At 43.2% G+C, this 18058-nt stretch overlaps 1 protein-coding gene across 8 annotated transcripts in view; it reads left to right on the top strand.

The window, feature by feature from the left end:
* CADPS2 (calcium dependent secretion activator 2) overlaps positions 1-18058 on the top strand; it is a 327080-nt gene that overhangs the window by 157968 nt on the left and 151054 nt on the right. For all 8 annotated transcript variants that reach the window (XM_060279570.1, XM_035128678.2, XM_035128680.2 and 5 more), the window contains exon 8: positions 7356-7495. In XM_060279570.1, the coding sequence (XP_060135553.1) occupies positions 7356-7495 (140 nt within the window). The remainder of the gene's footprint in view (positions 1-7355; positions 7496-18058) is intronic.

Genomic DNA, 18058 nt, shown 5'->3' on the forward strand with positions numbered 1-18058 from the left:
GGGATCCGTCGCTCCACGGCGCCAGGGCGCCAAAGGTGCTTAAGACGGCCCTGCACTCTCGTTTCCGTCACAGTGTTCCGTTGTGATATTGTAAGACCTCTAGCTTCACTTTAGCAGCATACATAGTATATACAGTGGTACCTTGTACTCAAACGTCTTGGTTCTCAAATGCTGAAAACCCAGAAGTAAGTGTTCCGGTTTTCGAACATTTTTCGGAAGCCGAACATCCGTCAGCTGTCAGCTATTGTTTCTGGGGCACCTGCACCAATCTGAAGCTGTGCCTTGGTTTTCGAACATTTCGGAAGTCAAACGGACTTCTAGAACGGATTAAGTTTGGCGTTTTTGTTTTTGCTATTTATTTTGCATTTTTGTTTTTGAGGCTTTTTCAGTTAATTTGTTTTTGTGACTGTGTGGAACCCAGTCCAGCTACTGATTGATTGATTGATTGATTGATTGTGTGGCTGCGGAAATAGATAAAAGCCCTCCATCAAAACAATAGCCATCATCAGTGCAGGTAAGAAAAAATTAATTTAAATTTTTATCATCTACAATACTGTATTATTTATTTTATAGTACAGTACAATTGCTTTCATTTTATGGATCAATGGTCTCATTAGATAGTAAAACTCATGTCAAATTGCTGTTTTAGGGGTTGTTTTTAAAAGTCTGAAATGAATTAATCCAGGGGTGGTCAACTCCCAAGAGACTGTGATTTACTTACAGAGTTAAAAACTGGCAGTGATTTACCCCCTTTTGGGGGTTCAGGTCAAAGTTGTTGAGCTTTTTTGGGGAGGAGGAAAGCCCTGTTTTTTGAGGATGCAGGGCAAAAAATGAGCTTTTTTTAGGGGAGCCAAAGTTGTTGGCTTCTTTGGGGGAGCCAGTGATCTACCACAGACGCCCAGTGATCTACTTGTAGAGCACCATCTACCTGTTGGACGTGCCTGAATTAATCCATTTTGCATTACTTCTGTGGGAGCACATGCTTTGGTTTTGGAATGGACTTCTGGGACGGATTAAGTTTGAGAACCAAGGTACCACTGTACGATCAATAAGGTATATAGTTTTAATGCTAGCATTAAATAGGGTTTATTGGCTCTTGAATTGTCTGCTGCTTTTATTGCTGAGAAACGTTTGGCCCAAATATCTGACATAAAGGAGCCTTGGCCACGTAACTGTCAGGACTTGATGAGGAATGTGTGAGTTGCTCAACAGGGGAAAGGAGTGAGACATATATACCAGGTACTTGTGACCCCTAGTTAGTAGCTAACCTTTCATGCAAGTGAATTGTATGGAATTTTGAGTTGTAATGGCAGTGGGGGGGGGTTGAGGTGGGAACAGAGTTCACGTTTAATTTGTTTGGCAATGACTGAAATTTTAAAACTGTGTGCATAGTCTAGCTTTCATGTACATAAAAACATCAGGATTTGTTTGAAAGAGGCTAGTTGCAAAGGCAATCTATGTATGAAGTCCATTTTTAAAAATACGTTCTTGCGTTTGAATCAGGAATGCTAATTTCCTAGTCCCAAAGATTCATTTCATTCCTTTTTTTTGCCATGTTCTGTCCTTTGAATATCAAATATTCAAGATTACTAATTGAAAGTGACAGCCATTGTACTTGCTTAACACACAAGTGAATACAATGTGGGAGCAACAGGTGGTGGTTGACTACAGCGACTATTTGCGTATCAAGATAATTCATCCTTGTTCTAGTGATTATTCAATTAAGAAAAGGAAAAAAAACTTATTATTCTTTCTTAGCTGCTCTTCAAATCCTAAAGCAGTTTGTATAATGCGTTATCTTTTATGGAGAAGATACTGCCTCAGTTCTATAATTGCTTGTAGAAATCTTAAAATAACTTGTTGGCTCATCTTGTCATTAAAAAGAAGCAGATCCAACTTTTTCATTGATTATAAGTGCTCTCCTTGGTTGGAACTGGAATTGCTGTTTCGTTTCTCTTCTTTCCGAATTGGACAGTGAAGGTTGCTTTTCCCCACCCACCTCTGCCCCCAAACCCTATATTTTTATCATCCCACAAGTGTACTGCTCATCTTCCAGTGTGGTGGCCTCCTCAGTGGGATTTTTTTTAAAAAGCTGGTCTTCTCCTGTGCCCCCCTCTCTCATTCTGTGTTAGTGGCTTAGTTTGTGTCTCGGCTAGAGAATAGAAACTGATGGCTGGCATTCATCTCAAGGAGATTGAGGTTATAACCTGCACGTTGAGATAAGAAAACATAAGCCATGGCAGACGTTTTTGCTTCCCGCCACCCGCTCTCAGGTTCAGTCTATTGAATCTGCTGGAGCAGGTATAGGTCAAGAGGAAGCTGTGGTTGCTGAATTTGATCCAGGAGAAAATGCCGCTCTTCCTTCTGCTTTCTGTCTCTAGCTCACAAGCAGTAATAGGTGTGGGCTGAATGGTAATCGTGAATGCAAGTAGTGTTAAGAAAAAGGAGGTAAGGTGAAGTGAGATGTATTGATGCACTAATAGGGAAAGCAGAGTGAACAGGGGGGATAATAATGAAGCCATCAATCTTTGCAAATATTTGTACAGCAGGGAATTGGGGCTGGTATCTAGAGTAGGAGGGACTCAAAACTGGAAGACCAGAAGGCCCCCTGGATTAGATCCTCCCTGCTCTCCGGGGTGAGAGAGGGTAAAGGAGGAAGCAAAAACTGGAGGACCCACTCCTGATCTCGCCGTGAGTAGTTATGAGGGCAGCGGCATAAAGTCTAAAAGGGCCAAATCCTTTTTTCCCCTTCAAATTTATTTATTTGGTTTTTCAAATTAAAAATTTACAGAGATATATCAAACATTAATCACAAAAGAAACAAGATTCCAAGGAATCTCCTTGACTTCCAACTCCCCCTTTGTGGGTTCTATTATTAATCATTTCCTCCAGCATCTTTCATGATGCTCCAAATACTTTACCTCTTCCATTATGTCCAGAATTCAACCTTAAATTACAAGTGATATTTCAATCCTACTAATGAGTTTAACTATTTACAATGGTCTTTAAGATAAGTTATAAATTTTCCCCACTCCTTATTAAAAATTTGGTCTTCCTGATTTCTGACTCTTCCGGTCATTTTAGCCCTTTCAGCATAGTCCATTAACTTCATCTGCCATTCTTCTCTGGTAGGGACTTTATCTTCTTTCCATCTCTGGGCCAGTAACATCCGTGCGGCCATGGTCACATACATAAATAGTCTTTTCTGCTCCTTTGGGATTTCGGCACCTAGAATTTCTAAAAGGAAGACCAATTCCCATTGGTTAACTTATTGTTAACAGAAGATGAGTTGTACAAAAATGAAAGATCATTACATCCTAAACTTGTCAAATGGTGAAAACTTGGACAACCTTGAAGCAGCTAAAACATACCTCGGTGATCCAATTGAGAAAATCTCATATATATATTTTAGTTATTGTAGGGTTTGAAATATTCATTATTTACTGGCTACAGTACAAAGGAAACTCGGCAGAAATGTAAATATAGAATTACGGTACCTTTATTGTAATATGAACTTTGTACAATTTCTGGATTCATCTGCAATTGTTTTTACCTTTTTTTGTTCTGTTTATCACTTATTAATATATTTAAACCAATTTTAACCACCTTTTTTGGTAAATTTAAGAAATTTTTGTCCCAATACATCAGCCCTTCCCCATACATATTATAACAGAACAGTTAAAATCAGAGATATTGCAGTTTCATAAATGGTAAAGTGTGTGTGTGTGCGTGTGTGTGTGTGTGTGAATGACTGACACAGGGCCAGCCAATCAAAGTCCTGCTTAACTAAAAAAAACTATGGAGGTGGCCTTGTGATTGACCCAGGAGCTGGCCATTCAGTGATGGGTAAATCCGGCTTCTGCTGCAGACCTGAGCAACTTATTCCTCCTAATCTTGAGTTCACGGGAGAAGATCATTATGCACCCCAAATGTGGACAGTGTGCATGCGCTGAAAGAGCATATAACTATACGTATCTTTTTGGCTTCAGGTTTTCATCTTAAAAATATTGAGGAATGGGCAATGTTTCCTCTGACTCAGCCTTTGGAATCTGAGAAACAATTCACAAAGTTTATCACTTTCTTGATATAAGGAGCTGGACATAATTGCGAGGAAAAGAATAGCACTATTACTCACAAGTCCTTTGCTAGGAATGTATAATCCAAAAAGAAGAAAGGTGTTGCGGGAGGCCAGGGAAGGAAACCAACCTGAAAGAAATCCGCTGGTTTATTTATTATAGATGAGTGAGAAATCTTCAAGAAATACCTTGCTTGGGATTCTGTTAGTGTAAGCAAAAAAAAAAAAAACATTTGAACTTGTTAAAATCCTTGTGTCGCATCCTAATGCCTCATCTTAATATTGCTGTTTCGTTACTTATTTATTTCCTTTTATAAATTTGCTTCCTGTGAGAGATCTCCAAGCCTTTTAATGACAAAAGCTGATACAGAAGTGTTAAGGTGATGATCATTCTTCGAAATGGTCCGTGTGTTCTAGAAAACCTTCACACCTCTATATCCTCTTCCCCGATCTCGCCATGTTGTCTCTGAATGCGGTGTTAAAGCAGTAGTGTCGGTCTGGGGTTTGTCAAGCTGTGATTGCAGATGTACATTCGGAGCAGGGCGGAGAAAGCATTGCTTCAAAACATGTCCAGTTGCTGCATGGCGGTGAATTAGAGCATAACTGGGAACTCCCAGTCTGGATTTTATATTTTATATTGATAAAAGCAGCCAAAGCAGCAATCTGGAAAGACAGTCACTCAGGAGGTATGACCCAGGCAGCTGTCAGGAGCTGGAATCAGGCATAGGTCAGCAATAAAGCAATAAATCACCCAATGTCCGTGCGGTTAACTCTTTGTTCAAAGAAACAAATCAGCTCAGTCCTAGTGGTCACAACAACTCTTCCTAGTAGTAGGTCTTTTCCCAATGAAGTTGTTGCAAGGACTGAAGGTCCTTCCCTTAGGCTCCTCCACAGGTTCCTTTCCCAGGGGCCTAAGGCTCCATTGTTTTGTCTCTCTTTTCTCCACCCTCTTCATGTTCTGGGAGACCAGCAGGGAGGGGAGCTGGTCACAGCAGGAGGGGGAGACTCCCTGGATTCTTCTGCAGCCTGCTTCATCTCTGTCTCCTGGTTCCCCTCCTCTGCTGCTTCTGAATCTGGACTGCCCTCTGCCACAGCTTCTTCCTGCTCACTAAACCCTGTTGCCCCTTCAGCTTCTGACACCTCCTGCTTCCAGTCCGCTCCCTCTTCTTCCTCTGACCTCACGCCGCCGTCCCACCACCAGTCTGCAGGCTCTGAGCCTTCTTCCCTTGGGAGGGGAGAGTGTCCCCTTGGGGGTTCTCCAGCTGGTGCCTCCCAACACTCCTCTTCATCCAGCCGCTAGTCCATGCCAGCAGTTTGGCAGTGGTAAGGAGAGAGAAGGAGCAAGGAAAGTATAAGCCTGGCTGAAAAGCAATAGCAAATGCAACTCTCACTGTAGACAGAGACATGCATACATGTACATGCAAGCTATTAGTGCGGACTCACATATCTGTAATGGCTGCTGTATAGGCCTACTGAACTCCTTAGAAGCTCACAAAACACCAGAGCTGAAGCCACAGGGAGGCTTGGAGGGGGGGCTGCTACTTCTCTAAATCGTCAGGTTACTTTTTAAAGAAAACAACTTTTAGGGGGAGGGTGACTGTATCCCCCTCCCAACAAGCTACAGTCCCCATCTAATTTGGGGTTTGGGGAGTTGCTTTTAAGAAAATACGGGGATGTCATTAGATCTAACCTCACATTTCATCTCGCTCAGCCACTGAAAAAAAAGCAGAATTCAGCCACCCGTACTCTCAGCAGCCAGTATTAAGGCCATGCAATTAATATTTAGTACGGCGTAGATCAGGCATCCCCAAACTGCGGCCCTCCAGATGTTTTGGCCTACAACTCCCATGATCCCTAGCTAACAGGACCCGTGGTCAGGGAAGATGGGAATTGTAGTCCAAAACATTGGGAGGGCCAAAGTTTGGGGATGCCTGGCGTAGATCAATTATCTTTTTTTCACGTCAGTGTTGGGTGAGCCACTAGTTTTGTTAATTGGAATATAACTTTTAAGTAACAAATGCCATTTTTAATGTGGGAAAAAGGAATAGAATATTATACTAAATATTTTAATAAAGAATTTGCAGGACTGTCTCCAGAAACTATTATGATCTTTGCTATTTCATGACAATGAGTGAAGAGTACAGAAGCTGCTCAATCCTGCAGCTGCTTCCTTTGGGGCATTAGCTTGTTCTAGCATGATGCCTCAGAGGATGTGCTTAATAGAAGAGCTTTTTTTCAATATGTAATTTTAATATGCAATAAAGGTTTATTTAAAAAAAAATAGAAGAGTTTTTTTTCTATAGAGTCTGCTACTGTGCAGGTGTCTGCGCTGGTGAGTATAACTTGCTAAGTGGTGACAGAGAGCAAGACCTTCTCTGTTGTGGCACCTCGACTGTGGAACTGTCTCCCTCTAGAAGCCGGAATGACAACATCTTTGGTTGTGCTGTCACCAAGCAAAATCACACCTACTGTCCTGGACCTTTGGGGGGGGGGATAGCATACCTGCCAAGTTGCTGTCAGAGAAATAAGGGACCTGCCGGAAATAGCAGACCGGAAGTCGCACTGCAGCCATTTTGGAACTGGGCAGAGCATGCTCAGAAGTCGCTTCTGAGGTATGCTCCGCCCAGTTCCAAAATGGCCGCCGCGCCAGAATAAACCGGGGAAAAACAAAAAAAATCTGTTTTTCAGCTAGGAACAGCTGGAAAAACGGGGATTTCCCAGGGAAAACGGGAGACTTGGCAGCTATGGGATAGTAATGTTTCTCCTTAATACATGTGTTGTTTTGTATGCTGCTCTAGTTCACGGTGGCGTTTACTATTAATTATTGTGTTTTAATTGTTCTCTATGTTATACAATATTTTCTCTATGTTAGAAACTGCACTGCATACAAAATTTCAAAGCGAAACAAATACGCCGTGCCCTCTCATAATTTCATTTTATATCTCGTATAACCTGTTGTTTATAGTGGGGGGTAACTTGAAAACAGTGCATAGCCCCATCTTTATATCGCTTGAAAGGTTGTTTTTCAGGCGCATTGGAGCTTTGAATTCATGAATGAATCAGGTTTGGTATCAAAGTGATCCGAAATGTGATGTTTTTGGGAAATAAACTTGCCTGCTTTGAAGCTGGATGTGTTAAAATGAAGCTGAAGTCTTTCTTCTATAATCCCCTTTCAAACAGAAAAAGTGACAGAACCAGCTTCTCTACTGGCCAGAGCTTGCAAGTCAATTGGTTAGAAGTTTTTCAATGTGGTAAACAACTCCCATTGTGTTCTCCGCAGGTAGTATTGTATCCGACATCCAATAGCTCAAAGTCACCTGAGCTGCATAAAATGATCGTCCCCAAAAACAGCCAAGACTCTGATTTGAGGATAAAGCTGGCAGTGAGGATGGATAAGCCAGCACACATGAAGCATTGCGGGTGAGTCGGTGTCTGTTCTGCAAGCAGCAAAGTTTTAATTCTGTTTCCAGTGGACACATAGTTTTTGTTGGGTTTGGTTTTTGTTCTACTCTACAATCCGAAGGGGGGGGGGGAATTAAAGAAGTAATGCAAGTATGACTAGAGGAAATGCGAGCTTTGTTTAAACAAAGAGTAACTTGTGGCTTGAAATGAATGTATAATAGAGTCATTTGAGGATCAAAAGCAGTCAGACAAAACTAATGTATGCAAGAATGAATATTCACTGGATTTTTTAAAAGACATGCTCTTGAATTTTGGCGTTATGGTTTCCATCAAAGACTGTTTGTTTGTTTGTTTGTTTTGTTTTGTTTTTTTAAAAAACTTTAAATATCAGTTATTCCTGTCTCTTGTGCATGAAAAAATTGCTACACGCAGTTATTTTCTATTGTAATTTTCTAAGTGTTTGAGATCTGCTCACCATTCCGCCTTCCCTGTGAATAGTCTAAAACATTGGTTCCCAAGTCGCTAAGTATTGCGGACCTCTTGTTTTTCAAAAGCCAAGCTATGGGCCTCCCTACTTCTGAAAGTTTTGATAACTTTATGGGTCTCTGCAGACCACCAATTGGGAACCACTTGTTTAAAAAGATGATTTCCATACCCGGGGTCGCCTCAGGTGGCAAGTTGAGGACAGTTGGGAGGGGCAGCAGATCTGTGCCCTGAGAAACATGCCACTCATTAACTCCTATGCTTGTTGCCCCAGCTCTTCTGCCACTGCCCCGTTTCTGTTTTGCCCCTGTTTTTCCTCTCTCGCCCCTTTAGCACACCAGGGCTTCCCCCAGGCCACCTCCAGTTGCCTCAGGCAGAGGTGGCGGCGCCATTTTCTGTTTTGTCTCAAGTAGCAAAACATCCGGGGCTGGCCTTGGCTGTTACCCTTAGTGCATTTGGGGGGGGGGCAATTTGAGAATGAGTTATTAACAGTTAATGGCCTTTTAGGCTTCCTCCACATGAATAGGGGTTCACTTTTTGAATAATAAAGAGCTAATGCATTCTCTGCCTCCTGTGTGTGTGTGTGTGTGTGCCTGTGTGCTTGCCCTGTTGTTGACCAGGATCCTTAACATCTCCTTGACACATAGATAGGGGTCATGGACCACAACAGTGAAATTAACCTTTAGTTCCTACCAGTGTGTCTGTGCAACCAGTGGTTTCTCCACTGCCTGTCTCAGCTGCAGAGGTGGTTAGACCCCCCCGCTACTGCAGCTTGAGCCTTGTTCCTAAATTCCAATGTGTCCCCGTGTTCTCGGTTACCCTTCAGTCCTGATTTGCTGTTTGCTTCCGTTGCCCTCCTTGTTCCTTGACCCTGCCTCCTAGTTTGCCCCAGCCTCACTCATCGGCGCCAAACACGGCCCTTCCGGGCTCCTAGCTCATCTCAGCCTGCTGCCCACGGCCCGCATCTGACGGGAACAAAAAGCCTCGGTGACGCTGTTCCCCACAGATAAGTGTGAATGCCTTCACAGGGAGACGGCAATAATAATAATAATAAAACTCTGCCTGCGAAGGAACAAACCGTTCCTTGTGTACCAAAACGAAAAGGTCACTGTATAAATAATTTATGGCAGGATTTTTAAAAATTTATGAAAAATACTATCTTTGAGCTCCCCGCGAGGGGAGCAGCTTCAAATGATTTGGATGTTACTGTTCTGCCTACAGTCCTCAAACAGTACTGTTGCCCCTCTCGAAGAGGACCTCACTACATCCAGTGTTTTAGAAAATCAATTCCCAGGTTCTAATATTACCTTCCTTAGTAAGGTGATTGAGAGTGTCCTAGCCAGGTAGCTGCAGGTATGTCCAGAAGCAGATGATCTGGATGCATTTCATTCTTGTTATAGGCTGGTTTTAGCACTTAGCCACCCTGGTTATCCTTGAAGAGACAGGAATATGTGTGGCCCTGTTGCTTTTCCTTGATCCCTCAGTGACTTTCAACACCATAGAACACGGTGCCCTTCTGGAATGATTCGGGGAATGGAGGCACTGTATTACAAAAAATAAAATAAAATTGTGGGTCTGTCTCCACCCCCTTCCCTTTAATTCCCCAATCTCACTCCAATCTTTAATCTCCGCTCACCACCTGATGAGCAGAGATTAAATCCTGCTGCCTACTCTGTGAAATCTGCAACAGGAGAACAGGATCACACAGCCAGGGCAGGATCAAATCCCGTCCTCTCATCCATCAGCTGACATCTCCAATGGCGTCTTGTCAGGGGGCTGTCAGGAGAATGCAGGTCATCCACAGGTCAGGAGTACGACTTGAGACACAAAATGCAACTAGCTTTTACTCACGAAAGCAAAAACAACAACGACGCAACAGAGCTCATCAGAACTAGTCTCCCCTAGTTTCTGGAATTGGTGTCTGGCCCCTCCTTCCCTCTCTAGGCCCCTCAAACTCTACTCCTCCCAAGCAGCCATAGACTGCGGCAACGGGAAGAGCTTCCCCTCTGGGCCTGTCTGGCTCATTGGTCAGCAATATGCAGGACTCTTCACATTCTGGGTATCAGTGGAGGAGGAGAACTAGCAGGAACGGAGCTGTCCAGCTGCTGAGCAGTAGAAGAAGCTTCTGTCTCCTCTCTGCCAGTCTGTGCTTACAGGACACTCTCGGCACCTAGGCCTGACCTGGAATGGCTTCCTCCTTCTGTCCCCTCTGTGCTCATTTGAACCTCCTCCTCCTACCACCTCCCAACTTGTCCCTTCAACGGACTGATCCCCAGTGTCACGGCACCACTGTCCTGGGTCCATGTCTCCTTCCTTTGTGTCATCCCTGGTGGCGGTCGCCTCTCTTCCTCATCTAGTCAGACACTGACATGTCTGTGGCTTGAAGTGTTTATGCTGGCCTTACATTGGTTCACTGGTACAGCTGTTTCTGGGCTGGGTTCCCCTGGGCTTAGTTGCTCGTTCTCTGTTGACCTCCTGTCTGGACTACTGTAATGCTCTCTTTGCAGGGCTGCCCTTGGAAGGCAGTTCAGAGGCCACAGCTAGTGGAGTATGTGGCTGTTAAGCTGGCAAGTATGGCAGCCTGGTGGTACCACATGTTCTGAAAGCTGAGCACTGGCTTCCCGTGAGCTTCCAGTCCCAATTCAGTGTGTTAATACAAAGCCCAATCAGTTTGAGACTCAGATAGCTAAAACAGTGCTTCCCGCAATATCAACCACCACAGACTCCAGAGTCAAGCAGGAAAAAGGGCTCTGTAAGTGGTGATGCCATTTGTGAAATGCCCTCCCTGGCGAGGTGCATCTGTCCCCCTCTAATATCATTCAGGCGGAGCTTAAAAACACTCATTTTCACCCATGCATTTCACAACTGAAAAATACTGTTCCAGTGCATGGATGTCTCAGTTGGTTAAAGCGTGATGCTGAGAACGCCAAGGTTGCAGGTTCGATCCTCATATGGGGCAGCTACATATTCCTGCTTTGCAGGGGTTGGACTAGATGATCCTCAGGGCCCCTTCCAACTCTACAATTCCATGATTCCAGCTGTGAGAGTATGTGGTTGTTTAACACGTTTTTACATGCTGGTTTTATTTTCAGTAGTTTTGTTTTATCACTCTGGTGCTCACAGACCTGGACTTCTTTGGGAGGAAGGGCAAGGAGTGAGATGAAATAAAATATTTGCCGTTTCAACCGTTTCAGCTAACTACTTGGGACCCAAAGGGTGGATTGTGAAAGCCAGCTTTGTCACATCAATTCTCCTGGCTTCAGCCAGGGAGATGGACAGCTTTCCAAGCATTTAATCTCAGTTGAGCATCAGTGGAGCTTGGATATCTAAAATGCAGAAGAAGTCTGAAATATATTGGGACTAACTGATAATATTAATCTCTGGGCACATGCATCCATTGAACAGATAAGTAGAAGCACTGGTTTTAACTCACTTAAGGTTAAGTGATTTCAATTAAGTGCAGTGTGTGGCTTAAAACAGAGTTAACCTTGGATTGATGGTAGTTCACAATGTGATATTGTATGTATGGTATTGCCAACTACAGTTATGTATGTTGTTACATGCTCTTGACTGCGGCTCGTAGGACTGAGACCCGAGAGTGTTGGACTAGAACCCGAGAGAGCAGGGTTCGAATCCCCACTCAGCCATAAAGCTCACTGGCTGACCTTGGGCCCAGTCACCAGCTCTTAGTGTAACCAACCTCACAGGGTTTTTGTGAGGATGAAATGGGGAGGAGGAGAACCACCTTGATATCCTTGGAAGATAAAGGTGACATATAAATATAATTTAATATTAATATTAATAATAATGAAACACTACCATGCAACTTTTGAGCTCCCGTTGCTCAGTCCCAGCTCCTGCCAACCTAGCAGTTCAAAAGCACATCAAAGTGCAAGTAGATAAATAGGTACCGCTACAGCGGGAAGGTAAATGGCGTTTCCGTGCGCTGCTCTGGTTCGCCAGAAGCGGCTTAGTCATGCTGGCCACATGACCTGGAAGCTGTACGCCGGCTCCCTTGGCCAATAACGTGAGATGAGCGCCGCAACCCCAGAGTCGGTCACGACTGGACCTAATGGTCAGGGGTCCCTTTACCTTTACCATGCAACTTTAAACAGCCATGGCTTCCTCAAAAGAACCCTGAAGATGCTGAAAGATGCTGAAAGTTGTCAGGAGACCCCTGTTCCCCTCACCAGACTACAATTCTCAGAGTTCCCTGGGAAAGGGATGATTGAGTGTTAAACCACTGTGAGAATTGCAGCTCTATTGGGGGGGGGGGGGTTTCCTCCGAACAACTCTTCACACACTCAACAAACTACATTTCCCAGCAATCTTTAGGGGAAGCCACGACTTTTTAAAGTGCTGTGATACTACCTTAGATGTAAGGTGCAGACAGGGCCATGTGGACTTAAGGGGGAACACATACTTCTTAGAACGCGTTCCTTCTAGCATGTGCATCTTGACTTGGAAGAAATGCCTGACTTTGAAAGTAACATTACCTGAAAAATACGTTTGGTTGGATGGGTTATGTTTTAGCATAGCCTAGTGGCCAACAGCACATATTGCATTGTCAAGCCAAAACATTTTAAAAACTCATTAAAAGTTACTAAATAAAATCAGCAAATACAGAGTTATTGACAAGGGAGGGGACAAACAAGAAAGCAAAGAGGAGGAAATATCCTTTATAAGTTTTAGTTGTTCTCAGTATACTTGTTTGCTTGTGCCTCAGGTGTTTACTACTAACTTACGAGACACATGAACCTGCTAGTCATACTAGCGGTTCATACAATTCAGTATTATCTGCTTTGAGAGACAGCAGCTCTGCAGGGTCTGAGCAGAGGACTTTCCTGGCTGTATCAAATCCTTTGTTTGGAGGTTAATATGAGCTGATCTGCCGATCTGTGGGCTATATTATTCATTATTGCAGGGGTGTGGATTTTGCAAACGTCTTGGATTTTTGTTTTTTGTTTATTTCAAAGTGTAAATAAATTAAGGATGTGTGCATCCTTCGTTTCCAGCTGTGAGAACGTCGATCAAGCCTTGCCTCAGATTGCATTGGGAATCCCAATCATTTGGGAATCTCTACAATTTCCTAATACATCTTTGTTTTGTTTTTTAAAACTGCGAAATCTACAAACACTTGTGGCAAAGTGTGCCAAGCCTTTGTCATGAGACAGCAGCCTCTTCACCAGATCTTACAGTGTGGGCAGGATGTTACCGGTGACCTGTACCTAAGCCATTTGAGGCTTCATAGTTAATATCCAGCACAGTAATTGTGTCCAAAAGCATCTTGGTGACCAGTTTCAGAGAAGGAGGGCAGACTTTTTTTTTACCAGGTTGGTCAATTTGCAGCACCCCTCTACAATCACTTAGCGTATTTTTCTGCGAGTCCGTTTTCTTGCTGTTTGTTCAGGCTGCCAAAGATATTGATGTTGATTCTTACATTTCAATCTTCATGCATCAAGTTGCATACCATAGGTTGAATAATGGGAAATAAAGTTTAGTTTTTGACACACAAAATGTGGTGGCGTTTCAACCTTTTAGGTATTCGTTTGTTCTTGTTTTGCACAAAATGAATAGATTTAAATCAGTTTACCAAAAAAATAAGGAAATAAGAAGATTTGGACATTGCAGCGCAGGTGACATACAGAAATTATGTTAATGAATCATTGCATAATGATGATGAGATTACATGCAAAAGGGTTAGGGAAGAAAGAAGCAGAAGTGTTCATCCTCCTGATAGATCCTTAGAGAACAGATTATAGCAGCGAGCTTGATCTTAATGGGTGTGGGGTTTTTTTGCAATAATTGCTAGTAAAGGGATCTTGGAGACCTTTATAACAAGTGCAACCATGTTAATTGCAGAGAGAAGCCGAGAGGCTTTTAATTGCCAGAAGATATATTACTAAACGAGGTATCACTTTGCATTCATTTCAGAGTAATTAGTCTGAAATAGTTGCAAAACTTGGGGGAAATCAGATCCAAACTCAACTTTTTTAAACCACAATTTGGACTAACGTCCCACACAGTGCTATGCAGCTGAAAGGTTTCCTTAGTGGTTTAGGCTATAATCCTGTGATTGGTTGGCATTTAATCCAATTGACTGCACTGGGAAATAAACTCTCCACTGTGTATTGGTCTCATCAGCATGTTTTAATCAGGGGGGAGGGGGTCTGAATCAGGTTCTTTCCGTTTAAATAAATAATCTGCTGTGATACTTTTATGCCTTCATTAACACTGCAACAGAGCTTCAGTGCAATCACGTTTATTTTTTACTGAGTTATTAAAGCTGTAGTAGGAGACAAACTACAGTATTTCAGAATGCTTACCATGTTCCCCTCCCCCTTTTTCTGTCTTACCTGATTTGCTAACTGCCCGGAGCCTCTACTGCCAGGCTTTTATAATTTTTGTTTTTGCATAAAATAGAATATTATTGATGTCTAATGGCTCTGATTCTTCTTATTTCCACTTACCGAGACGTTGCTTTGAGCCACTTTCCCCAAATTTAAATAATAATTGAGCCACTTCCCTTTCTATTTATTCCTTTTGTGATCTGAGTTGTTTTATGCATACCCCATGCAATACAGCCTTCATAGCCTCTCATGGCATGGTGCATAATTCTCATTAGAATAGCAAAGTTGTCGTTGTTGTTTAGTCGTGTCCGACTCTTCGTGACCCCATGGACCAGAGCACGCTAGGCACTCCTGTCTTGCACTGCCTCCCACAGTTTGGTCAGACTCATGTTCGTAGCTTCGAGAACACTGTCCAACCATCTCATCCTCTGTCGTCCCCTTCTCCTTGTGCCCTCAATCTTTCCCAACATCAGGGTCTTTTCCAGGGAGTCTTCTCTTCTCATGAGGTGGCCAAAGTATTGGAGCCTCAGATTCATGATCTGTCCTTCCAGTGAGCACTCAGGGCTGATTTCCTTCAGAATGGATAGGTTTGATCTTCTTGCAGTCCATGGGACTCTCAAGAGTCTCCTCCAGCACCATAATTCAAAAGCATCAATTCTTCGGCGATCAGCCTTCTTTATGGTCCAGCTCTCACTTCCATACATCACTACTGTGAAAACCATAGCTTTAACTATATGAACCTTTGTCGGCAAGGTGATGTCTCTGCTTTTTAAGATGCTGTCTAGGTTTGTCATTGCTTTTCTCCCAAGAAGTCGGCATCTTTTAATTTCGTGACTGCTGTCACCATCTGCAGTGATCATGGAACCCAAGAAAGTAAAATCTCTCACTGCTTCCATTTCTTCCCCTTCTATTTTCCAGGAGGTGATGGGACCAGTGGCCATTATCTTAGTTGTTTTTTTATGTTGAGCTTCAGACCACATTTTGCGCTCTCCTCTTTCATCGTCATTGAAAGGTTCTTTAATTCTTCCTCACTTTCTGCCATCAAGGTTGTGTCATCAGCATAGCAAAGTATAGGGATATCAGAATAACAAAGTACTGCATCTTTATTTTATTTTTCTATGCCGCCTTGTTTGGCAAGTAATAAAGGATTAAGAGTATTTTGAGTATAGTCTTTTAAAAAGGTAAAGGTAAAGGACCCCTGACAGTTAAGTCCAGTCGCAGACGACTCTGGGATTGCGGCACTCATCTCGCTTTACAGGCCGAGGGAGCCAGCGTTTGTCCACAGACAGTTTTTTCCGGGTCATGTGGCCAGCATGACTAAGCCGCTTCTGGTGCAACGGAACACCGAAACCAGATCAGCGCATGGAAACGCCATTTACCATCCACCGGAACAGTACCTATTTATCTACTTGCACTTTTGGGTGTGCTTTCAAACTGCTAGGTTGGCAGGAGCTGGGACCGAGCAATGGGAGCTCACCCTATCGCGGGGATTCAAACCGTCGACCTTCTGATCGGCAAGCCTAAGAGGCTCACTCGTGCGGCTTTCTCCCGATTGAAGTGCAGAGTGTTCGAGGACTGGGACATTTGCAGGGAAACCAAAATGCTTGTTTACAAAGCTATTGTACTACCAACCTTACTATATGCTTATGGAACATGGACCACTTATAAATGCCATCTCAAACTGCTCGAAAGATTCCATCAATGGTGTCTCCGAAAAATTTTACACATCACTTGGGAATACAAGCGAACTAATATCAGTGTACTGGAAGAAGCAAAGATCACCAGTGTTGAAGCAATGATTCTTCAACATCAACTTCGTTGGACTGATCATGTTGTGCAGATGCCTGATGATCGTCTTCCAAAGCAACTACTCTATTCTGAACTTAAAAATGGAAAGTGTAATGCTGGTGGCCAACAAAAGAGGTTCAAAGACTCACTCAAGGCAAATCTTTAAAAATATAGTATAAACACCAACAACTGGAAACACTGGCCTGCGAGCACTCCAGTTGGAGAACAGCCTTTACCAAAGGTGCCATGGGCTTTGAAGACACTCAATCTCAGGACGCAAGGGAGAAACGTGCTAAGAGGAAGGCATGCTTTGCAAATCCACACCGTGATCAACTCCCGCCTGGAAACCAATGTCCCCACTGTGGAAGGACGTGTGGGTCCAGAATTGGCCTCCACAGTCACTTACGGACTCATGGTTAAAACCGTGTTTATGAAGACAATCTTACTCGGCTACGAGTGATTGCCAAAGAGAAGAAGAGCTATAAATCCACATGTTCCCCATCCCTGATACAGATGCACATTTATGTCTCTCCCTTTGGTGTGGGTGGGAAACTTCATTTACATGTGTTGACTGTTGTCACATTAAGAAGTTTCCCCATGTCTAGTACTAGAAATGTGTCGTTTCTTCCTGTGCATGTTATCTCTTAAGCTACGGCTGCGCTCAACACAACTTGTGGTCAGCTTTGAGGGGCTCCCGTCCCAGGATGAAACAAAGCTCTGTTCTCCCCCACTAAAGCATGTTTTGTTTCTCTGGAGTCTGGCCTATGTCTTGTGCATCTGTTTAGGCCAGGCATCCCCAAACTCAGCCCTCCATATGTTTTGGGACTACAGTTCCCATCATCCCTGACCACTGGTCCTGTTAGCTAGGGATGATGGGAGTTGTAGTCCCAAAACAACTGGAGGGCCGAGTTCGGGGGTGCCTGCTTTAGGCTCATTCCAGTTCTTTCTAGCACTGAGGAAAGAGAGAAAAAAACTTCATTGTGAAACACTTACAGCTTCCATTTTGATTACATATTGAGAAGCATTTAATTATCTTATCTCATTTAATTAGCCTCGCTGCTGGGGTCAATTGCTTTTTTATTAGCATGGCAGGCTTCCGACTTTGATTGGCATGAAATAGCACAAAATGCTGTTTTTCGTTTTAAGGCAGCACACGTCCGAGGCTTTGGCCTCTCTGCCGTTTTATCAAATTGTAACATGTTGTGTTGTGTGTATTTCTATCAGGACCAGCAGAGCTTCTCTGCTTTCTGATCAGGGAAATTGAAAGCGGAATGTTCTTAACTTTCTGAATGAACAGAGGCAGAAAAAGTCAAGGTGTGACCCAGAACAGTAGTGCAGTTTGCATTTCTATGTTCCCTGGCACCATTCCTGAAGCTAGTGGTGCATATTTTTAACGCTCATTACATTTTGTGATGGATCACAGAAATAATTGTAATAAGACTCATTCTTACTAAAGTGGTGAATCTTTCGGCTGTACCAATTCAGACTTGCAGGTAGGCAAGTGTTCTGTAAGGGGGAGGGAACATACCCTGCACATAGGAAACTAGGATGTCCGAGAGACAAGGTTCTACCCTGCCCTTTTTTCTGACGTGCAGAAATTATATGTGCCAAGCGCTCTCTCTCTCTCTCTCTCTCTCTCTCTCTCTCTCTCTCTCTCTATATATATATATATATATATATATATATCTTAATGAGCTTTTGCCTGCAGGTGAAAATTTTCCTCCTTTTAAGAACTTTTATCTTGGAGGGTCCCCAACCTCTTACTTCTCCAGAGCCTTCATCAATATATGTGAATTTCCTAACATCTGCTGTTGATAGTGGCTGAAATTTCCATTTTACAGACAGTTCCTTCTGCCCAGCGACTTATTTTTTTCCCCCCCACTCTTAAGGTAGTACTGTGTACAGTACAATACGTGTTCAGCTACACACTTGCTTATAAAAGGCAGTGTTAAAGTGCTTT

Source organism: Zootoca vivipara, chromosome 10 (assembly GCF_963506605.1).
Source record: "Zootoca vivipara chromosome 10, rZooViv1.1, whole genome shotgun sequence".
Taxonomy (NCBI): Eukaryota; Metazoa; Chordata; class Lepidosauria; order Squamata; family Lacertidae; genus Zootoca; species Zootoca vivipara.